The sequence below is a fragment of the Calypte anna genome, chromosome 6 (assembly GCF_003957555.1).
Source record: "Calypte anna isolate BGI_N300 chromosome 6, bCalAnn1_v1.p, whole genome shotgun sequence".
Classification (NCBI taxonomy): Eukaryota; Metazoa; Chordata; class Aves; order Apodiformes; family Trochilidae; genus Calypte; species Calypte anna.
Genome location: NC_044252.1, coordinates 21,565,182 through 21,589,847, shown reverse-complemented (window position 1 = coordinate 21,589,847; position 24,666 = coordinate 21,565,182). Strand labels below are relative to the sequence as shown.

At 43.4% G+C, this 24,666-nt stretch overlaps 1 protein-coding gene across 5 annotated transcripts in view; it reads right to left on the bottom strand.

The window, feature by feature from the left end:
• Window positions 1-205: 205 nt before the first annotated feature.
• Window positions 206-24,666, bottom strand: part of ARMH3 (armadillo like helical domain containing 3) — a 125,152-nt gene continuing 100,691 nt past the window's right edge. For all 5 annotated transcript variants that reach the window (XM_030453731.1, XM_030453728.1, XM_030453730.1 and 2 more), the window contains exons 25-26: window positions 6,626-6,742; window positions 206-1,286 (exon numbers count right to left, since the gene is read on the bottom strand). In XM_030453731.1, coding sequence (XP_030309591.1) covers window positions 1,194-1,286; window positions 6,626-6,742 — 210 coding nt within the window. In that variant the 3' untranslated portion in view covers window positions 206-1,193. The remainder of the gene's footprint in view (window positions 1,287-6,625; window positions 6,743-24,666) is intronic.

The following is a 24,666-nucleotide window of genomic DNA, read 5'->3' as shown; positions in this document are numbered from 1 at the left end:
TTATGCTGCATATTCCTGAGCTGGCGGACTGACACAGCACTCAAACAGGCTCCTGGCCACCTCTGAAACACTGGCTCTGGAGCAGGAAGGTCTCCCTGTGCCCCACAGCAGCAGCCTAGAGAGCTCTTCCTCAGGAAGTTTTCAGCAGACTGTTGCTGCAAGTCTCTTAGGGAAGAAGAAAAGGCAAATGAAAGAGTGAAATAACTACTTCTCCAGCTGCATTTTAATTGTGTGCTACACGTATGGGAAAAACCAGGGAGTTCTTAGTTCCTGAAGGTCACCAGGCATATGCAAACATGTGGAAGGCAGACGTTCCAGTGAGGAAGAGGAGGATTGTCACAATGCAGTCTCTGAAGGGCGGAAAGGGGAATGGATAGAGGGGTCAGCCTGCCCTCCACCCCATGGAAACGTAATATCTAAAAAAAGTCCCTCAGCATAAGAAACAGCAGAGATAAGCTGGGCTACTGGAAGCAACAGTGATCCCAAACAGAGCTGGTTTCCAGTTACAAAGTGCTCTCTTTGATGACCCATACTCTGGCATACTGGCTCAGACTGGACCCTGTAAGCCAAGAGTCTTGGAGGGAAAGTTTCTCCTTCTACAGCAGTTTGATGGTTTGGTTCAAGTGACACCTTCTAACATCAAGAGCTAGCAGTGCACCGAATGTGCTCCTTGGGGAAACTGCTTTATATCCCAAAGCTGCCCCTAATGGGACAGCAGTGGATTTGACCTACATTGCAGGTTCATCCAGGCAGAAAAAAACAGCCCTCACCTGGGATCAGAGAGCTTTCCTCGTAGAGCAGGTGAGCAACCCAGAACTGTCTCACAGCTGGACTGATTTTATTATTTTGGTTGTGAGCTCTCCCCAGCTCTGCTACAAAGACTTCCAGTGAATCTTCCCTGAGGCTGCAGAGGGAATCTCCCACTGCTATGTCATGGGAAGAGTTGCCCATCCCTATGACACCTTACAAAATTTGCTTCCTCCTATTCAGCACGTTGATCACCTCTCCTCAGCCCCAGTCCAGTTGAAACGCATGCCTTTGGGATCAAACACAGAGCAGCAAGGCTCTCCCCTAGAAGAAATGCAGTCCCTTCTGCAGATGGAAGGCAAGGGGTGACTGGCTGCAGATCTGTAGTGTCCCTGCCCACACAGACCCATCTCTGGTCAGCCCTGCGCAGTGGCTGAGTTCCTGCTTCAAGAGATCGTAGAGAATTCCTTCAGCAGCAGTTCCTGGCTCAGAGTGTTGAAAGCAAGGTTCTTCCTCACATTGATGCTGATGGACCGAACCTGACAGAGACAAAACAAGAAGTTTTAGTCAAGGGACTTCACCTGGCTCCCTGTGAGCATGGAGCTTTACCAATGCTGACATCCAGGTTCAGCATGAAGCTGGTTTGCATGCTGTTACAGCCCCAGAGAACTTGCTGCAGCCAGCTCTCACTGAGATTCCAGTTCAGCAAAAAATCCCCAAGGATTATCTGCTTCCTGGAATAACAGGAATGTCTATGGTGACATCCCAGAACAGAAATTAAATTCCAAATGGGACAGGGATGAGAGAGGATGATGTGTTTGCCATCGTGAGCTATGACGTGTTTCCCATTCTAGGGCAAAATGATGGGCTGAGTGAGTGCTTCCAGGTTGCATCTGGACAAGCATTTTTGAACAGTGTCCACCAGAGTGCCAGCCAGCATTCTCCTGGATGAATGCAGCGCCATAGCCTCTGTCCAGCTCCAGAACCTGCAGAGTCAAGGAAAGGACAGAGGCCATACTACTGTGCTGTAAACACAAATTATCAACCAAGCTGGCAATAAACCACAGGTTCAGAGCCAGCTGTGTGTATTTTGTGCTGAGTGCCCTCCACCTAAAGCTGGCTCACTAGGTCTCTATAAAGAAGAGACACCTTTCTGCCTTAATGATGCCCAGACCTCTGATCACCCCCAGAGTCTGCAAAGAAGAGCTGAGAAGCCCTGCTGAGCAGGAGCTTCCCTTCTCCCTGTGTGGCTGGCCCAACATGCAGGCCCCACACTGGGCTCAGTCTCAGACGCACTTGGCAACGAGAAAACAAAGTCAAATATCATCTGTGTCAGCGACTGTGCAGCAGTGACAGAAAGCAAAACTGACACAAGCTCATCCAAACAACGGGATTACAGTTCCCAGAGACTTGGAGCCTCTGATAATAAGGTTGCTGCTGACCTGGTTAATGTTTTGTGCTTTTGTAAGCGCTAAAGAATAAATTATATAGAAGCAGAATGAGGAATCTAACACTGGGGGCTGAAAGTGCAAGTTAGCAGTGTTCAAGTGCTGAGGGTCCAACTTACTGCCCTGGTGAGAAAAAATAAGAGGAAGGGCAGAAAATTCCTGAAAAGCCAGAATGTGTAGAAGTATGGGAAGCAAATCAAAACACAGAAGGTTAAACAAGAAAGCTGTGAAGTGAACTCCAGTGAGCCCCACTGCACAGACTCTAACCACTTGAGCTAGCAAAGATTTCTACACTTAAACTATTTAAGCTTTATGACAACTGCACAAACCACTGACTCTCCCTCCATCGAGATGCTTGGCAGGGACCTCACATGCTGTCATTCCCTTGCAGCTCTTCTCTTGGTGCCTTTTTCCTTATCCCGTACTGAAATAACTTGGGATCAAGACTCATCAGGTAGCCATGCATTATATCCTGTTTGAAACATCACTGCAAGTGGTTTCCAGAACACTGGTTTGCACTGGGCTGTCTTCCTGCCAGGAAGCAGGAATCCCACCAACATGATTTCATTCCCCTCCTACAGAGGGTTCCCCAGGCTCAGTGATCCAGTCTGTTCTGACAGGCTGGAACAACACAGCTGAGCAGATGTTCAGAGTCCTCTGTCATGGGGAGAGCCTGCAGCAAAGGGCCAGCTGCTACATGTAGTGTAGCCAACATCCTTTATTATCACTAGCAGCATTGCTATGGGTCCCAACAGCAGAAAAGAACAAAAAGAAATGAGCTTCAGGAACTGCTGCCAGGGGCCAGACACCAGCAGGAGTAGATGCCAAGCCTGTATACACATCAAGGTCTCCAAGAAGGTTGCAACATCAGCCTCTACAAGCCCAGAAAAGGAGGCTGGAGTGAGAAGATGAGAATACAGGGCTTGGCAGAAATTGTAGCTATGGGGCAGAGAACAAGGTATTAAGCCTGTTTAGCTTGCAAAGAGAAGGGTTAGGAGGAACAGAGCAAAGACTCTCCGATATGTAAAATGAGGTCAGAAGAGAACAGTGACTAATATTTCTCTGGCTCTCCAGGGATGGGGCAAGAAATACTTGGCTTAATTCAAGGCAAAGAAGATTTACACTGGAAAAGAGGTAATACTTTTAAACCTCTGGATTGTGAAGCAGTGGAGTACACCCCCTGGAGCCAGTGTAGAGCTCTTTTTACTTAAGACACCTGGAGGTTTCAAGAGGAGCTTAGACACAAACTTTGGTCAAGAGCAGTCTAGATGGACTTAGATCTCTTTAACACAAGTTGGGGAGGGAAGTAGGCATGGTAACAACACACAAGATGACTCTGACATTTCTACAAATCTCTGCAAGGATGTAAAAACAGAGCATGTGTCTTCTTTTCATTCTGTGTGGAGTATGCTGGAGCACACTAGGGCCAGAAGAGCTTTTAAAATTGTCTTCTCCCTATTAGCAGCTTGGATCCCATTTAAGCCATAGACTTTATACAAACAGAAAATGGATGAAATGCTGACATCACCTAAAGAACAAGGAGCAAATGGAAGACTGAAAAAAGTGGTGGCATTATCCATGCAGGGAAAATGTTATTTAGTCCTAGTTGTGTGTCCCTACAGTTGGATGTGTGACACTGTACTCCTATTTCACAGCAAGTCCCATCTGTTAAACCTGTTTCCAATCAACAAGCAGCTCTTGAGAAATTTGTAAAATGGGAGGAAGGTTTACACTGACTACCACATCTAATTACAAGTCAAATTAGCGTAATTTCCCCTGAAGAAATCAATTCCTAATCAGACTATTTTGAGACTCTGCTGAAATCTATCCAACTGCAAAGACAGTGAATGTTTTGGAAAGATGTTGAATCTTTCCACACACTCCTGCAGCTGCAATGCAAGGGTCACATCCAACCATTCATTCTATCAAAGCAGCACAGACCTCAAATAACATCCCTGAGGGTTCAAAGGAAAAGGGAAAAAAGTGTTAGAAAACTTCCTAACTTCCTTCCTTTAGCCCCTCAAAGGCAGCACAACAGGCCAGAAAACCCAGATGATAAAACACTCTGCACATCACCTTCCACCACAATGTGGCTGCAGTATTGCAGGCCTTTGAAAGCTTCTTTGAACAGGTAACAGGAGAAGAAAGCAGATTTTTCTTTGGAATTAGCAAGAAAGCATGGCACTAAGGCAAAGTCGGAGAAGTGAAGCAGTGCATTAGCAAAGCACGTCAAAGGAGTGAGAACAAGATTTCTAAGCATAAAGGAACCAAGAGAATGGCTTGGGGAAGTTTCTGCTCACCCACTTATTGGGAGGCACAGAGAGATAAAAAAGCACCTGAAAAGGAAAATGGCTCCTGCATGTCATTCCCCACCAAGAAGGATTTTCTTTAATGCAATTGTACAGATGCAGATAAGAAAACCAGGCAGAGTCTGGAAGAAATTCTTTGCAAACAGATCCTGTTCAGGAAGATCTGATGGGACCAGCATGTGTTTGGGAACCATACTGGAAACCTGTAGTTCACCATCAGCTCTGGTCTTTTGGCAGAGCCCATGAAGCAAATGGGAACAACTTCACTCTGCCCCCTCCATCAAATCCTGCATCCCTCAGCAGTACCTGGTATAAAGATGATATGGGGAGAACAGGGCCTTTTTGTGGAGTTGTTTGAACAATTAATAAAGCCATCAGTTACTGTACACCCAGAGGAAAAACCAGCGTGGAGGATGGGAGGCCAGCTGGGTTTGCTGAAGGCAAATCATAACGTATCAGGTTGACTTCCCACTGTGTTGAGGGAACAGCTTAATGGAATGCAGGGGATTTTCTGTAGCTGTGAGTAAAGAACATTTAATAAGGTCCCAATTCTCAGGGCATCTAGAGAAATGTGGATTAAACAGATCCACAACTGGGTCAAATCAGCACATTTAGACAGTAATTATTTAGACTTTCATATGCTCTTAAGGAGAGGGTCCCAGGGGTACCTGGGTGGGCAGTTTTCAGAAGGGAGTTGAGAAGGGACTGGTTATGCTAAACAGATTCTTAAAAGGTATAAAATCGGGATAAATTGGTACAAAAAAATCAGGCTAGGACGAAATTAATTTAGCTGAAGTGTTTTGTAGCTGTGATGATCTTAGAACTGAGGATGTCATTTTAATCAATTGGCATGATCAGCCTGAGCTTCTACCACGCCAAGTGTAAAGTGGGGCATGCGGGAAGCAAATCAATGATGTGGACAAGAGGGTGGGGAAGGAGAAGCTGGCTGAGGAGGGCAGGAGCCCCTGGAACAGAACGGACAACAGTAACAGGAGAAGTCTGTGGCTCAGGAAGGCTATGGCCAAATTTCTTTGCATGTATTCCAGGTATATGGTATCAAACAGAAGGCCAGAGAGACAAAAGCAGGCACAACAGAGAGAATAGAGAAATAGCATGAAAGTGATTGCAAGGGTTTTTTGCCTATATCCTACTCAGTGGCAGTGCTGGAAGGACCCCCAAAAAATAAATTTAAAAGCATTCTGTAGAAGAAAGCAAAAACAATACAGGCATGCTTGCTCTGGAGCACAATAGACAGAAAGAAGCATAACATTCCCAAACTCATGCAGACTCGTGACAGGAGTGGGCAGGCATCAATTACTCATCAATCAGCAAGGACAGAGCTGGGACAATCAGCTCTCAGACTAGTGGAGAAAACTGCCAGAATTAGACATCTATCCCTTCACTGAAGCTGTAATGATTCACAACTGAGGAAAGCCAGGCTCCCCTCAAATACCAGCCACTACAAAAACACTGCCTCCCTGGTGATGGGGCCATTGGACAAGAAAATGCTGTGTTAAGGCTCTCTTCAGCAGGGTGAGCAAGCTGGCTTGCTGAACAATGTAACTATCTAACCAAATTATTTTGACTCAGCTTTCTCTTCCTGACATTAGTAGTCTCCTCTGGAAGGAGACATTTCCAGGGACTGCCATTGCTTTCTTTGCTTGGGAACCTTATTTTGTGAGTCATGATGGAAAGCAATGAGCAGGCAGGTATTTCACCAGCATCACATACTCTGCTCAGTGTCATACATTGTGGTCCACCTTCACATTAGCAAAAAGTTGCTCTGCATGATAAACCCAAGGTGGGAGCAGTCAGCTTCTCCACTATGCAAATTTACCACCACAAAGGAGAAAGGATCCCCATGGAAGAAGGGACAGAGACTCACCGACCAGTTGCTGGCCAGAGCAGTCCAGCGGTTCCTCCCTACGTATGTTATTGCAGGGCAGGGAGCTCCAGGGAGCTTTCAGACCTGTTGAGACATCCAGTGTCTGCCCAGATTCTATCCCTGCCTCAGATATGGAGTAATAATGCTGCTCAGCTATACTACAAATGCCACTGCTCAGGCCATAAGCACAGACTTTGGAAAAAGGTTATTGATTCTGCAGAACCAAGGCAGCTTACCAGCTCTTTGAAGAATGCAGCCTCTTTATGTTGCTCTGAGTAGCGCTCATACTGGTCCAGTCCGTCCTGCAGTTTCAGGGTGAGTGTGTCATAGTTGGATCGTACCACTTCCAAAACCTGCCAGACAGACAAAAACAGCAGAGGAGTCAGCATCCACAGATGCCTCAGAACAGGAGGAGCAAGGCTGAGACAGACCACAGCTCTGGCATCTGGTTTTGCAACATATATGACTTTAACAGCAAGTATTTGGTTCATGACTAACAACACAGGTGGGCACTAAAGTCTTCCTAATGCCAGTAAGGACCAGCCCTCAAATGTACAGAATTTCTCCATTTACGAGAACAGTGGATGAGCCTTTCTCTAGGACAGTAGCAGTTTTCTAAATACTATTATGTCACCAGGACAAGTACACATCATTTCATTGAATTACGTAGCTTATTACCATGCATGCACCCTAGCATAACACAGGAGATACCATGAAAACCCAGCTCTGCCTGATCCCATAGTCTTCCAATGCTAGTTTGCCAGCCCGCTTCCCTCCTGGCTTGCTAATCACCATTCACAATCTGCTAAACTGCCAGTTTCTGCAGCTGCTCAGGTCAGCTTCCACACAGAGCACTGCACTTCTCTCCTGATAGGAACAAGCTTCTGACGAGCACTAAGAGAAGATCAACCCTGGTATGGACTCTGGGTTTGGAAACAGATGGAGACATGAATCTAGGTCTTCCTGTCCAGGAGATGTTTTATTATCTGCCCTCACAGCAACCAAAGCACTCCAGCTTGTATTACTGCACTGCTCTGCTCCCAACACTAGGCTGTACTTGCAAATCCATGGTTACTCATCTCTGTCCTATTGAACTATTCATTTTCCTAACTAGGGAACACTGGAAACACTAAGAGGGACTCCCACAATGCTTCTTAGCTTCAAAACATTGCATGGACAAAAGCATCCCTCAAATCATTTGTGAGTGGTAAGTAAAGACAATCTTCCTACTAGGAACCATATAGCTCAGCACTCCTGGGCAAAACATGCTGGAAACAATTCTCTTCAACACATGAACTTATCTCTTAGCCTGTTACCATTTGATCTGAGAACTAAAGAGAACATCAACATATGAGGTTTGCATTACAGTAGCCTCTGCTCATGGAAAGCCTCAGCCAAGAGGATTAGATAGCATAAGGTGCAAAGGAAGAGGATTCTGCCTCAAGGTATCATAACTCAGAAAAAAATCTAAGAAAATTTCTACTGGCAGAGAGGAAGAACCCCCTGCAATGACAGCCATCTCCAAATTCAGCCTGGCCTTCTTGTTTCTGTGTGCAGAAGCTGCAAGAAGTATCACAGAGCCAAGAACAATGATGAAAGAAAACCACCCAGCTCCAGGAATAATCTACCCTGGGATGCAAATATTGACTAGGGATGGAAAGTAATAGTATAATGTACCTTCTGAGCAATAAGGAATCTAGCAGCTTGCATCAATCAGAGGGGTATCCAAGAGAGAAGCCAAGTTGCCCAACATTAATAAGCTGTAGGGGATAAACCTCACCTTGTTTGAAAGGTGAGGAGTAGAACATTCTTCTGCAGCAGTAACTCAGTGTGGACGCATTTTACTCAGGTCTATACCATTCCCCAGGAGCCTCCCCTTTGGCCCCCTCTTCACTCTTCTGTGCACAGTCCCATAGGGTGCTGCCCAGACAGTGGATGCAGATGCGTGTCCACAAAGCATCAGGATTCCTCCTTGCTCTGAGTAGAGATCTCTTCAGAAAATTGACAGGGGCATCCTCAAACCACAGCGAGGAGTCGTAAACTCCAAGGGCAGCAGTGGGCTCTGTAAACAGTATCCTTTAGATCAGCCCTTCAGTGTCACCTTTGAAAGGCAGCCAAGACCTCAGTTTGACACACCAGGAGGAGGACAGGACAGGAACAAGAGGCCCTGAAATCTCTGCTGTGTCACCCACTACTTATCATGGTCTCTGCAGTGAACTTGAGACAGCTTATGCCTTTAGCTATGTATTTTCTTTAGCTTCCAATCCTTATCTCCTTTAATTATGAAATAGAACTTAAAAAGAAAGGATAAGTTAAAAATAAACAGCTTCTCCTCACTGCCTGATAATTTCCCTTTCTTGCTGCTGCTGAGCAAAAATGCTACGTGGGATCTGAGATAAACCCACTCACAGATCATTTCACTTCATACCCTATAATGGATAGGAACTGTTACTGAGATTAGGACCTGCCATCCTTGAGACGATTTCATCTGCTCTTTAAGATTCAGCTGCTAGACAGAGGAGAGGTTAAAGAGCAGTAGAAGGTATTAAGAGCATTTAACATGAAGGTTTGAAAGACATCAGCTTTCCACAAAGATGACAGAAACTCACATCTGTATAACAGAAAATTGTCTTAGCATCCTTCACCATTCTCCTACATGTTGACTTATACTCAGGAAAACTACAGCAGGAAAAACACCCTTTTGCATTAAACATAGGAGATCTTTATCAGCACCTTTCTATCGGATTCAAAAGCAGGAATCTGATTTTGAGATTAAAGCATTTCTCCTTAAAGGTCTTGTCCAACCTGGTCTTCATAAAAGTCTCGATGGAAGATTCCAAGATGGTGAAGCAAGAATAACTTAAAGAGGAAGGAACTTCTAACTGGATTTTTCCACACATATTTTAAATAGCCATTCAGTTTTTAAAAATCTCACAAGCAGCTGGAAGAACACCACTTCTAGGGTCAGGCAAGGATAGAGGAAAACAGATTGTAGATTTCCAAGGTGCTTGATGTGACACCTCTCAGACTGCAAGGACAAACATGCAGGACAAACTTTATTATTTTTTAAAAATTGGATCTTTTTAGTGGAAAAAGTCCACAACCTAAATCTCTTTTTGTGTGTTACCTTAGGGGGATCAGAGTCTTTAAAAAGCAATATGACAGAAGTGAGCAACTCAGACATGGTCTATACAAGGAAAGCAAAGGCTGCTGAATTCCTTTTACCTGTATTAGCCCTTGAGGCTACATTTGTTCATTTACTCCACTGCAACAAACCAGAAGTCAGTGGAGCTGCACCACTGTAATTTAAAGATAATTTGCCATTAAATTAACCATCTGCTCCACCACTCACTCACCAACTGCTTTCCAGAAGTTCCAGAGAAATGTTACCAACTCAGGTCCTGACTACGTGTCCCCAAACCAACCTTTCAGGAGCTGGCCTGAACAGCAAGTGCTGTGGCACTCAGATTTCACCTTCCTCCTGGCGGCTACAACTGCCCATAACCCATAACTTTCCTCCCCCAGTAACACCTGTGAGCAGAGGCACCCCTCTGGGTAACACAGCAGGGCGTCTGGCTTCCAGCAGAGGGGCTGTTGTGGGACTCAGCTCTGCAGCATCCCATGCCATGCCACTGAACCCAGAAGAACAAGATTATTTCATGTTTTGTCTCCTTACTTTGCTGCATCCACCAGCTTACTGCTCCCTTGCAAACTGGATGGACAGCCTCCGAAGTCAGTGGACTTTTGTGGACACAAGCTCTGGAACTACCTCCTCTAGAATCAACTGCCCCTATCCCAAAATTTTTCGCATTCAGAACAGACTGTGCTTTTCTGTACCATTCTCTATACACAGGTTCCTTTCTTACTGCACAAGAGCTGTTCCCCCTGACTGATCCCCATCAAGAGTTCATTTGCTGCACTTCCCCAGAAGAGACCAGACCTATTGGAAGAGCCTGTCCTTTGGAGGCAAGGGAATTACATGCAGCAGCCTCCAATCCCCATCCTGCCCAGGAGAGCACAGCCACTGTTAGCAGCAAAGCCAGAGAAGGAGTTGCATCAGCAATCTAATGGGCAACACACAGAATGAGTGCCCATCCGTCTGGCAGACACAGTACACTTCACTGCTTAGTAACTTTTCTAATCTGCCAAATCTTTCCTCATCTGCATCTGCAGTCTCTGCCTTAGTACAACATAAAATTAGGAAGCACCACCAATTTACAGCACCCAGCAAAGAACCTGCTGCTGGGGAGGTTCTGGGAAGGATGCACAAATAGTGACAGAAAAATAAAGGAAAAACAGAAGCAAGACAGCAAGGTCTCTGCACAGTCATCAGTGTAGAAAAGGACAAGGATGCAATCAGTCAGCATCACCAGTACCTCACTAAAGCCCCTCCATGCTGTAAAACAGTCATTAGCTACCACGGCACAGAAGCAGTTGGAAGAGAACTGACTGAATGATCTCACATCAAGCAAAAGGCAACAAAAAAATCCCCAATCTCAACAACCCTTGGATTAAAATGCATTTTCTGCCCCCAGAAATCCATGCAGCTCATGAGGCTGGGATGTGGGGGGAGGCTCTCCAGATCAGGCCTAGCAAGCCCCAACAGGAGGGAAGAGCTGTACTTCTCTTTCATGCTAGAGGATGGAGCAGCCTGTCAATGGGGCATGTAATACCAACCCTCAACAGTGCTACTGCACGGACATAAGGGCCAAGGACAGCCAGGGACAGACAAATGTGCCTTCTGTCCTCTCCATAGAGGTGCTGGAATGCCTGTTACTGCTTGTGTATTAAATGGGGACGTCTGGCAGTGCCACCTCCAAAACCTAGGCAAAGTTCAAGATACCATGAGCAAACCCAGCAGTCTGTCCCCTCAGCTCGGAGGATGGAAGCTAAAGGAAGAGGGATTAGGGTTTCCCTATCCTACTAGAAGCTTGACGTGCATTTTACACTGAAGTCTTCAAAGTGTCTTGTTTACTACAGCTTTAGTACAAATCTTCCCCCTTTTTCTCCCCACTAATCTCCAGAAGCAAGTCACAGTCCCCAAGTGATTTTTCCTAGTGAATTCAACTGAATGGCAACATTTCTCATTGTAATGAAAAGGCTGCTGCCACCTGGATGACAAGAAGGCTATTGCCTCTCCATGATAAAGTGGCAGACAATTGACATAAATCTTACAGTAGTATCTTCTAATTAATATGGAAAACTTTTTTTTTTCCCCCCGCCCAAATGGCATTACACTTCTCACAGAGCAACTTAGAAGTTGCGGGTGCAGGCTAGAGTCTTTGCTAGAATTTAATCCCCAGGAGTGCCGAAGACAAAGCACATAATTAAATAATTAGAAGTAAAATAAAAACACACACACAGCTGCCATGTTTTCCAACAGACTCTGTCCAGACCCCAGCTGTACTCACCTCTTTCTCTCTTTCCTTTTTCACTGTCTGCAGGAGTAAAGTTCCAAGAGAGGATCCATTAAGACTGCCAATGCCATATACGTGTTCAAAGCAGATGCCATTCACAATGGTTTAAGGAAAAGCATCCACCCTAGGACTAGCAGCAGCATGGGGCTTTTCTCTGATTTAACACTACCTTATGTTTGCAGATGTCCCAGGGCTAAATGCAGTGCTGATGCTCCAACACCAGTTAGAGACCCTCAGTCTCATCAAGCCATGGGTATTAATTCAATGCTCATGAAGGCTAAGACAAAGAAGATGTTGCTATGACAGTCCAACAACTCAGATTCTCATGATACACTGTTCACAGAAATCACAGAAAGTTAGGGTTTGAAAGGGACCTCGAAAGATCATCTAGTCCAACCCCCTGCCAGGGCAGGGTCACTTACAGGAGGTCACATAGGAGCTGGACAGATAGACAAAGCTGAACAGCACACAGCAAAGAAGCCAGGGAGAGAGGGTACCTCACCTCACTTTCCATTGTTAAGACAAGCACAGGGACTGCTATACAGCTCTTACCAGGTTACTCAGACACTTTTTAGTTTTTGTTTGCCAGTCCTCTGCTCGGCTCACTAAGTATTAGACAGGACACACTATGTCCAGGAGCAAGGAGTGAACAGTCTTTGCCCATCAGTTTGTCCTTTGTCTCTGCCAGTCTCTCCAGGCAGTCCTGCTGTATCCACTGCACTACTCTGTGCCCAGCCAAACACGAGGAAAGACTAACTCTCCATGTTCCAAATCCTTCCCAAGGACTGCTTTTATACATTTGCACTTGAGTGGTATTGAAATCCGGGCCTTGCCAATTCTCTACACAAAACATTAAGTTTTGATCATACATAAAATACTATTATTGTTATTGTTATTTTACTTAGCAACATCAAGGACGGACATTTCATACCCCCTATTCCTTACCTCAGCATAGAGCCATTCTGTCAGGCTCAGATGATATACAGTAGCTCAGCTGTCTGTTCAATGATCTCACTGAGGTCTGTGATTTTTAAAAGAAAAAGCCTACAAAGTTGACAGGTTTTATCCATGGAGTGGGAGGGTCCAGTTGCAGTCTTTCTCCTCTGCCCACAGGTACCTCTTCTATAGATAAATAATTTATAAGCTCACTGAGAAAATTACTGCTGTTCTATGAACTCTGCAAGCAGAAATGGCACCCCCTTTTGGGACAAGTTATCTGCTCCAGAGATGTTTTAAAATCACAGTCCATTAGAAGCCTAAGTTGTTCAAATCTATTTAATGGTGGCAAAAGACTCACTGATCCAGCCAATATGGAAATAACACAGCTTTCAGAAACATCCCAAAGCTAAAACTGCTCTCCAGCTCCACCCAGAAGCAGTTATAAATGAACAAAAGCAGTGCCCACCCCAAGATTTTACAGAACCGGCCTTCGCAATTCTAAACAATCACTTTAAAAGCTCCAAGACTACAAAGTAGGACAAAGGCAAGTAATGACAGAGACATATATGGTCACAGAGATCAGCTATGTGCACAGCTTGCAGAAGATTTAATCTGTAAAAGGTATAGACAAATAGAAGCTACTAATGTGGTTGATAACCCTTGCCATCCCTGTGTTGCCATCACTACAGCTAGGGAGTCCCATGCTAGGAATATGACACACTCTGAGCCCCAGGCATCAGGAAGCTGAAAGCCAGCTCACCACACCAGAAAGCCTATGCCATTAACTCTTTTACTACAGAGTAATTTCAAGAAGTCATGACCATGCACACAGCAACTCCTATCAATGTTAAATTCACTTGGCTCAAGTCATTTGGGTTTGGAGGACAAGGAGTAAAAATGCACATTGCTTTTTCACAAGACCAACCCACTTTTCTTGGTTTCATGGATGGCCATGCATACCGCATTGGCACAAAGAATCCAGCATTCTCAGTGGGACTCTGGGCTCTCTTCCCCAAACTGCAGGGCCAGATTCTCAAGGGGAAATACAGGAGGCAGTTCTGTGTCATTCAAGAGAGGAAAATGGGTTCAGTAGGTTTCTGCCAAGAGAATGAACATCCACATACTGCACAACACTGGCACTTCAAAAGCCCAGGCAGGGAAAATGAAGTAAAAGATCCTGAAACAAATTACCTTTAAAATTACCAATTAATAGAATAAGCACCCTCCAGAGCAGAATTTTAGATCTGGATGAAGAGATCCACCAGAAAGTAGATGAGGTCCACTAAGCTCATCTGTTAGAGATTTTGTGAGGAAGGCAGGCAGCAGCCAGGATCATGGCAGGAACATAAAACCCTGAGACAGATAGGTTTGCTATTTCGGAATTACAGCCCATTTTGGAGTTGTGAACTCTTATCTCCAGCTGGTGGCATTTATGAAAACATTTCTCACAGCTAGGTGTGTAAGAGCACTTGCAATTTTGCCAAAGCTTGAAATGCACCACAGACAGCTATGGACTGGACCGTTAATTTTTTTATTTCCCCATTGTGCTTATAATTAACTTAAGTGCTGAAATGTGATGGGCTGTTCCAGGAGCAGCTTTTTTATGTACCAGCTGCATTCTACCACAACAGTACATCAACTGCTGTCACCAAAACATCAGACAAGAGGGAGAGAACATCCTTATGCTCACTGTGCATATCATCCATTCAGCCTACGTGGGTAACCAACATTCTGAATATGAATGCTGTGATTTATGTACAACCTTTGGTGCAATTCTCAATTTACAGAAGACCTTATCCCCCTGAACACAGAGGAGAAAAACAATCATCAGCAGCTCTCCAGCATCAGTTAACTGACCAAAGTAACAGCAATAACCTCAGTGCACAAAACAAGATTAAAGAGTTTAAGTCATGAGCTGCTGCTTCAGTCAAACTGAGAAGCCAGGACATCCAAAGCTGTTACAGTGATCAAAGACAGATGAAGATTTTAAGAACAGGTCAGAAATAAAATCTAGGGCCATCAAATGGCAAATGTTGAAACTCAAACATATAGCTTTCAGTTTAGACTGCCTTGACGAGGTGACAACAGGATACCTGATGTATACCAGAGGAGTCTCATTCCTAGTCAAGAAATTCTAATTTGCCCATAAGACAGTTGGTTTAGGAACAAGACTGCCTAAAGAACAGATTAAGATGAGGTATGCAACGAAAACCTTTCCATTCATTCTAACTCCAGCAGAAGCAAGTGGACTGTTCCAGTTTGAAGAACCCAAAATCTAATTGTGCCCAAGGGAAAAACAACAGGGAGGCTCATCCTGGTTATGGTCTAATCAAACGTGCAGTCAGAGAAGGTTTCTGGAACAGGTACCTGCCTGGTCAGGTTCACAGAAATCAGTAGGGAATCCAGGAGACTTTGTGCTCCTCACACAGCCACCATGGACTTCTACAGGATATAATGATTACAGACACTGACTTGGAAGAAATGACACACGAGGACCTTGACTTGAAGATCAAACCAAAGAGGAGAACACAGACACTCCCAAAAGCCATGCAGCTTACCACACATTTGTTCTTTCTTTTTTCTTCTTCTTTTACAGCAACTAACTAGAATGCTACTAGTACAGCCTTGGATCTAATACTTGCTGAGAAAAAGCAGATGCTAACCACCTAGCTCACTGCTTTTTTTTTTTTTTTAATGATCAGAAAATTTATTACATTTGGTTTTTACAACATGAATACATTTACTTAAAGGAATCAGCAAAACTAAATAGCAATATATTAAAAAATTGGCCACAACCAAGTGGATGCTGTACATTTAAAGCAAGCCAAAGCAACATAGGGTACGCCAGAGAAATACCCAGTTAGGGTATGGGGGAGGAAGGTATGCATTTGGAGGGCACAGAGCTTAGAAAGCTCAGTTCCATAGCTCCTACCTACAGGTGGTCAATTAAATATTGACAATAGAAGGCCAGCTATTAATGTCACAATGAAAGTCAGAAAAGGCAGTAATTCAGTAGCCTGAGGAGATGCATGAAAAGCCAAGGAAATACAGAGCTCACCTGCCTAACTGACCACATGCACAAAATTTTAATTTTTTCCATTTTAAGTCCATTCTATTTTCTGAAAACCAGAACTTCTGAATACCACCAACAAGTCTGGATAGCCCAGAAACCAGATGAACAAATTACTGGCTATCTGTACTACTTTGCAGTTCTACAATGTCTTTTTTGAAATAAGGACACTGGAATCGATATGCAAGATTTAAAACATGTTTTGTCACAAACATATACAGTAACAACACAGTACTCCTACTTTATTTTTTTCTCAGTTTCTAATTTTCTCTTTGCCTTCTGTTGAGTCTTCAACCAACATTTCCAGGCTTATCACAGTGGCAGTATCTAGAAGACTTTACTACAGCTTGAAGACTTTAAAAGACTTACGAATTAAACCTGCAAAAATTTCTTTTAGAGACTGCCCCAAATCAATAGCTCTATAGTCAATTACTTAGCTACCAGCAGTTATAGCTACAAATAGCTAGAAAAACGTTTATTATCAGTATACTAAGGTAGCTAGCTAATCATGAAAGGTGGACAGCACTTGGAAGTTTGTGTGACATAACCCTATGCAAAAGTTTTAGCTATTAAGGCTTTTGCAAATTTGGAGCTGTAACAGAGAGCTCTAAGCTGCTTATAAACAGTAAATCTTGCAGTGAAAGGGAACTTCAGTTGCAAAATTTCTGCTCTAAAGCTGCAGTTCTAAAAGTGATTTAAGCCAATCCAAGTGCAGACCACCTAAACTGCAATACAAAGTCTGGAGTTGCTCCTTCAAACACGCTTACTTCAGAAGTAAGGCATTCTATTGTGCAACTCAAAAGTCTCTTTAATCTAGACACAAGCACTGAGGATGCTGATGGCTCATGACCAGCACCAGTACTGGAATCAGGAGTAACCAAGAAGGTAAAAAGGAGCTGAGATGACCATCACCTAGGTACTGAGAATGCAGCTGTGCAAATTAAGTTTATAAGAATTATGACAGTGATGAAATTCATACCAAGACAATGGGATCGCATCTGTCCCAACTACGCGACTCCTCACAAACCCCAAACATACTTTTGGATCCTACTCTATTCTGATATGACATGTGGAAAGAGTGAAAATTGTACACTTTAATTTGTTAAATTATCCCCTTCTGTGCTGTTGGAATGTGACATTCTTTTTGAACTCCATCTGGGCAATGCCAAGAGCTGAAGCAGAATGAGACCATTTATGCTTGGAAGCATTCATGACCAGCATAGAAAACTTATTTTGCCTGTAGAAACAGAGCTGCTTAAAGCTGACTGCTAAGATACTTTAAAAGGAACACTTAAAAGGCCAGTGGGACAGCTGGAAATAAAAAGGTTACTGTCCAAGACAATCACTAGCAAGGGCAAGGCTGATGAGATGCTCAACTCTAAGGGCTGAGAGACTTCTTGACTGAAATGCAGATGTGCAGGATAGCTGGCCAGTAGGCAGTCAGAAGGCAAATCTGAGAGCAAGCAGAGAATTAAGCATGGAACGGTTTCTGAGAAATCAAATAGTCTGCCACTTATTATTGCCCTTCTCAGGGAAAAAAAGTCTGTGTGCATTCTCTGAAATAAACAGAGGCAGCAAAAGTTGGTGACATTCAGTTATTTTTAGTAATTTCTCTTTATACCTAACAGAAGCAATCAGGACTCAAGATAATAGCTATGTCTCTCATGAAGGATTCGCACCACAGTAAAATAGCATTCTACAAACCATAGATATTTGAAGGACAAAGAGGGCTTGTGTACCTGGGAACTTAAGTGTTTATTACTGCAACACTTCTGCTTATATACTTAAAGCATCAGATCTACCTCAGCACCAGCTTTCTCATAATTCAGACACACCCAGCAACAACCCCAAGACATCACAGAGGAAAAGTCCCTGCAGAATTCATATTCATGGCTAAGAAGAGACTGAAAAGATGCATCTTACCTCCACGACAGTGACAGTGCTATCACCACAGAGGTTCAGATGCTGAATGGACAGGAAGGACATGACACAAAGTGGAGGTTTATTGGTAATAGGCCAGATAAGATTATTGTGTTGGCTGCATGCCTGCCATTGACATTTAAGGAAAAGGTGACTTGTGCTGGCACTGGACCCATTCTCAAAGGATGAGGACAACAAAACTTATGCTTCTCTTCCAAAGCACCTTTAGCTGTTGACTCCTCAAGCTGAGCTAATCAGTACGCAGAACCATAAGCTAAGAACTACTTGTCCAGCCTACCTGTCCTCTGAATCAGAAATGATGCACCCTCTGCTGTCACAGCTCTAAACTGAACCTTCTGGCTATAGAAATGGGATGTATTTGTACATATAGAACTACTGAAGACTTAGACAAACACAATGCCACTCTCTTGAAGATAAGGAGTTGATCATCAAGACTTCTGTTTTCTCTCTAAATGTCTCCTTTGCCATATTTCTAGGTAAGTAGTTACAGGATCTGTAAATGGAAATATCATCTCCATGGTAATTTCTGCAGTGCTTGGAGGACACCATTGTTCTGCAGCCTAAAAATCCCTGTGTGAGGATTTAGGTCTTTCAAGAGCCTCTTGGACATCAAAAGTTTACAAAGCTATTAGCTCTGATGGGGTTTTGAATAAGGCTCAGGGAAGTGACTCAGTATTTCTCATAAGAAAAAAGTAGCTCTGACCTGGTAGAATAAAAATTACTGAGAAGAAGGAGGAGGAAAAAAGTCCACATGTTCTCTGCAAGCAAGGAAATGAGATTTGATTTACTCCATGGTTCTAAGGTGTGTTCAATTTCAGCTTGAATTTCTACAGCATAAATTCAGGCTGGCTGAGCAATGTCCCCACTAGAGACTGTCCAAAGCAATGTAAGGTGATCCACACAATAACATTTGAATCTGAATGTTCAAAGCTTTTGTTGAACTGGGTTTTTTTAGCATATTTTTGCATGTGCAACTCATAAACCTGTGTCTTCCAAGAAGTTAGAGGAAGACAATATAAAAAAGCAATTAGATACAGTGCATGCACAGCTCCTTTTTGTTGCCAATTAATCAATTTATTTATTTAGCTCACTGGTTAAATTTCCCCTTATAACTTCAGGTCTATGTTTTCCACGATTCAAGGGGATTAGATGACAAGCAAAAGTCACTAGAAGGACTTAAGGGCTTCAGTTCAGGGATTAATAACTCAGCTGCTTTTTTTTTCCTTTTTTTTTTTTTCCATCTTTAAACCTACTAATTTGCACTGCATCAGCTGGTAGTTTTATTTGCACACCTATTTTCATTCTAATATGAATCTTAAGCTCCACTCCTCCTAAAATGCCTTGCCCTCTTGATATTATTCTCATATCTGTATTTTGGACCATGCTTAAAGAGGATTTCATGCTTGCTTAAAATATTTCTCAAGAAACTGCACATTATACTAATACACACAAGTTCAAGTTCTACTTGACTTTTCCTAACTAACCAGGCATATTGGTAAAGCCGTCTCCTCAGGAATTTAATACCACTAGAAGGCAGATTGGGTAGAAGCTTTGGATTAGAACTTTCTGCCTTGGTCTCACATGTCAGAGAAGCTCTACAGAATCTGAGTTTGCATGCATCTCACCACATAGTAACACACCTTTAAGGTGGGACAAACCATTGGGGTCCAGTCTCACCCTGAGTTAACACAAAAATTTGGTACCACACTTACCCTGCTGAGAAACCAAGTGACAGAATTTGAAAGAGGACACATCTGTGCATTGCTCTGCAGAGACTTTGATCTTATAGTTCTGGGAACCATTCACAGGTGGTAGTTTCGGTGAAAACAGTGCTACAATTTGACCCAAATGCTTCCACCACCTTGGGCTGTAAGAATAAAATCCAAAAGCATGTTTGCAGGTTGAAAAAATTCAGGTAATTTAAAGTTTTGGGGTTTGTTGTAAATCTACGGTAGCCTGAACTGGTCTGACTCAGAAAAGACTCAATTCCTTCCATATGCCTTTTTAAGGAATGACTTGTGACTGTGCCTAGAGCTTTTGTTTGGTACATTTTTATAAATGGTAATAAGTAGAGCTGTTCATTTGGTTTACTGCTTCTAGACGACAACTGCCAGCTACAATCAACTGAGAGCAAACAGGAGAGCAGGGCTGGCAGCTGCCACAGGATGCATCACAACAGCAAGTGATGGATGTGCATTAGGAAATCTGCCATCATTCTTCCTTCTCATCTCTAAAGCATGTCAAGGGCACTAATTAACAGAGTATCCCAGGCACACAAAGGCTAAGAAGAAGGATGTCCCTTGTGACCTGTACTAAGATGACTACTGAGGCTGCTAAACCTTCCCAATCACAAGTCTCCAAAATGGGATATTCAGAAAGAATTCCAAGATCACAAGAGCTGCAGTACTGAGAAAAGCAGAAAAGAAATACAGTGACCTACTTTGTATTCTGCTATCACATGTTGAGAGAGACAGGATCATAAAAATGCCAGAAGAGGCACATGTAAAGGAATCCTCTCAAATGCATGTGCTGTCAGACTCCCACAAAAGAAACAAGGGTAGGGAGCAATTCAATACCCAGTGAGAAGGGAACATACAGTAGGAATTATACAGAGTAAGAGAAGCCTGTGACCTGAAATGCCACTCACCATTACCCTAGAAGGCATTAAAACCTCTTCCAGGAAGTGGCACTTCACATCAGAATGATCTGATCGCTTTTTCTAAGAGCAAGTGACAGGAGAAGTGTGATCCTAAATATTTTGTAGATATCTCTGCAGCATCTGTTCTTGACTTAGCATCAAGAGGCAAGGGAGAAGAATCTGCAGCCAACTGTGAGCACCTGGGTACAACTACAGAGGATTACTGGAGATAGGGTTAACCCCTCCAGTACCTGGATTCACGTTTTAAACCACATACAGCTCTTTTTTTGTGACAGTGTAGGAAGGTGATTTTTTTTAATTAAGGGGAATGCTACCTAAATAAAATCCTCCCTACATCTGACTTCTGAAATTTTTGCATCAGAATCAAACCAACTGGCCATTTTTCTTTGAACACTTTAACCTAACCTTTTCTTAATTCATCACAGAAAAAGCTCTCCCCAGCTTACACAAGCTGAGGTCACAGTGAACATGTATGTATGGTCTCATGTACAAAAAGCATGGCAGCTTCAATCCAGCTCTCCCAACAGAACAGCTGCCTCTATCTTCAAACTACACTTCATGTCAAGTGAAGCATTTCTGGGTGAGGATGAGGGACCAGGCTGTCTCAAGCTAACAGTGTAGGTAAGACCACAAGTTTCTGGTTCAACTAAATGGCCGACTTCCTTCTGAGTGCTTGGGATAGAAGTGGTCAGTGGTCCCAGTACAGTGTCCACCTTCTGTATGCTGAGATTTTTTTTTACATTAACTGCCCAGACCCAGCATCCTAGTTCTGAAACATTAATATAATAAATAATGACAGATGCACTTTAGGACTCAAGCAGTCCTGATTATCATCCCTCCGGGTGCTACTGAGGGTGGAAAGCTCAGCAAGTACTGGATGATATGAGAAACTGTCATCAGCTGGAGAAATTAAATTCAGATCATGTTAATATTCTCTACCGAAAAAAGTGTGTCATGCTCAGGTGTCTGTGAATAAGTCTGAGATGAGGCATTACAGTAGCTTTCTTTTTATTCTTCTGAGAAGGGGAGTTTAGCCCAGTAACAGACCTAGGTTTCCTTTCTATGCCTACAAAGCGACTTGTAGGTGGCATGGTAATTAAATAGGTCCATGATTTAAAAAAGAAAGGCACATTTTTATAGCTGAGATGAGAACTAAGAATCTGTAGTGAGATGGTTCCATCAAATTGTTCTTTTTTTCTGGAGCATTAACAACAGGATATAAAATTCCCAGAAAAGCAGTCTGGGTGCGAAAAGCAAAACAGACAATCAGGAAGTCTGAGGTCCACCATGACGACCTTGGCTCCCTTGCAAATTTACGTTTGTTTTCATGAGCTGGAAGAATGCTCCTGTCCTAGTGTTTCAAGATGCTGAGCAAAGAGTACTTCTTGCAAACAAAATGCTCTACTGTATCGCACAGCTGCATTTTTTAAGAAATGGAAGGGACAAAAAAACCCCTGCAGATATCATCACCTGAAGGTCCATCTAGATCCATGTCCTGCCTTACATCCTATTACATTAAATCACTGATAAACTGTAGAGTGACAGCAGCAGTCACGTTTCTGTCATTACTTACATTTCCATGCAAGCTGGACAGGTGCCTGATTCCAGCAAACCACCAATATGACACAGCTAAGCAAAGGCAAGCATCTAGGTTTTGGGAGGAGTATATGGATTTCTAGTGCAGAAGAGAACTGGAAAGGAAGACTCAGCGATCAGCCAGCTGAGCAAACTCTCCCTTTAAGCACTCCAAATGAGAACTGCTGGCAGAAGGAGAGAAATCTGAGGGTAGGATAAGTGTGACCTCCACATTCATTTATGGATTGATACCTCCAGGGTTTGAAACATTAATTTTCACAGAAATAGGAGAAGGTAGCAAAGGACAACACAATGCTTACATAAAAAGGTTGGTGTCTAGCTTACAAGATCAATGGTTTGATTCACAGATCTTGTTAAAGAAACATAACCAAAGGGGAACTGATTGCAGTGCCCAAAGAAAGAAATTCTCACAGTATCACCACAATACTATTATTTCTGGCTTTGTACTGGGTTATACGTGCTCACAGGGCTCCAGGGCAACTCACTTTTGTCAGCAAAGCAACATACAGACCTTCTCAAAGTCAAAGCACGCAAGAAGATAGCTAGCCACATCATGCCAGTCCACTGACCAGCTCCCAGACACTAAATCTCACTGCTAGAAAGATGCAGTGTCCTTCTCTGTCATCATGTTTCACTGCAAGCAGCTGTCATCGTCTCAGAGATGTGCCTTAGTGGAACTGGAACTCACATCATTACAAGTGTGAGCAAAAGCACACGAGAACTTCTCATCTACAGCTTCTACATAGGGCCCTAACCCAGCATTTTCTGAGGAGTCAGGAGCACAAAAGTAAGATTTAAACAGCATTCTGTGTGTTTTTACATGCAACTCAAAAGCAAATGCAATCTGCTGAATTACTGCTACTGAGGAAAAAAATGCTTGGGAAACAAAGGTGGGGTTTGTGCAAAAGCCTTAAGCACAGCATTTTGTCAGTGGGGTTCTGCACACACACAGCAAGACTTAGGAGCAAAATGTCCAACTCAGATGGTACAGTAAATGGTAGGGGCTACTGGAAACAACATTATTAGATGTCAGTTTGCAAGAAACTACCCAGTTTAAATGTTAAGGATCTACCAGGGGTTTCCATACTTAGTCTCTTATTGCCAGGGGTCATCCTAACTAACCTGTGTTTCAAGGAAGACAAAAGGTTTAAACTATAAACTAACATTGATGGAAGTGATATACCACTTAGCATTCATACAAATGAAGGTGTCTGGGTCACATCAGCTTATTTCAGAAATCCCAGCTACTTTCACACAGTAGTCCAGTCCAGTTCATTAGGTTTTTGTCTGGGAGGCTGGAATACACTTTCCCTGTCAGCAATTCTTGCTGTCAAGCAGTTATTGATGGAGAACATAAATCCACGGTTTGGAAAAAATGAAAGAGGAACTCCTACAAACAAGTGCTCAGGTAATAGCAAACACAGGGCTATGAATTAATATCCTTCCACAGACCTACAGTCATGACAGCTATGAGGCAGATGCTGCTGCTAAAACAGCATGTGCTGCTGGCAATATTTAGCTCCCCAGGAACTTATTTGTGCCTTAACTGAGCCATGGGGGAATCCTAGCACCTTCCAACTAAGGCAGTGAAATTGATTTATAGCCCCTGGCACTTGGCTGATGCAGAACCATCCTCCCCTGTTTCATCCCTCTGGACATTCATCCCCCCTGCTAGCCCCCACCCCTTGCTGTCTTTGAATGACACATCTTAGCTCCCTGAGCAATCCCTCTGCCTACCTCACATCTCCCATGAAGACAGGAAGAGTGACACACATTAGAGATACAGCATTCTCCCTTGCTAAAAAGTTTGCATTTGAGATCCCCACTGTGGACAAGAAATTTGAACTTACTGTTTTAAAACTGATATGCCAAGTGTTAGAAAGTCAAAAAACAAAATCTTCAAGCTGAGAAGAGCTCTGTTCAGGTGTGGCACCTTTTGGCTCAGCAACATTTACTCTCCTGCTCTGGGAGGCATGGAAACTGCAAAGCTCAATTTGTTTCTCACTTTGAAACCAGAGCAATGACCCAATTTGTCACTTTTGGGAAACAGTTGCAGCTCCAGCTAGTGGATCCAGAGAAGGAAGGCAGAAAAAATATCAGTTGTTACAGCAGGATGCTACCAAAGAGAAGGACAAGCAACAGTCTCTGAAGGCAGGAGTGTTAGCCTAAAGAAGCCACAGAACAAGCATGGCTGGAAGTTGCTGCAAAGCCTGCTCCCTTTTGAGAGAGAAGAATTTGACTCCAGAACAGCTACTCACAGCCACTTTGCTGTCTGTAACTGGCACAGCAGGCTACAGCCTGTCTATTTCTAGGACTCCCAGAGAGATAACTGAGTGTAAGAAAGCTTAGGGTGGAGCTCAGGACTAAAGCCACAAAGTATAGTACTATAAATCCAGCTTTGTGGGGGGCTATGGAGGAAGTTTGCATAGTATCTATATGTATTATGCACCTGGCAACAGCCAGTATCTATTGTTCCTGTTCCACAAGGGATTAAAGAACCTTCTCAATCTGAAGTTTTACAAAATGCAAATTAAATTGTGCATTCCCACAAGCCAGCCATTGACAGCTCCTCCTTTAATCGTAGCTGTGCAAAGTTGTAATTTAACCTTTATAAAAGCAGGCTGTTTTGATCGTTCTATTGCAATCCTCTGTGGA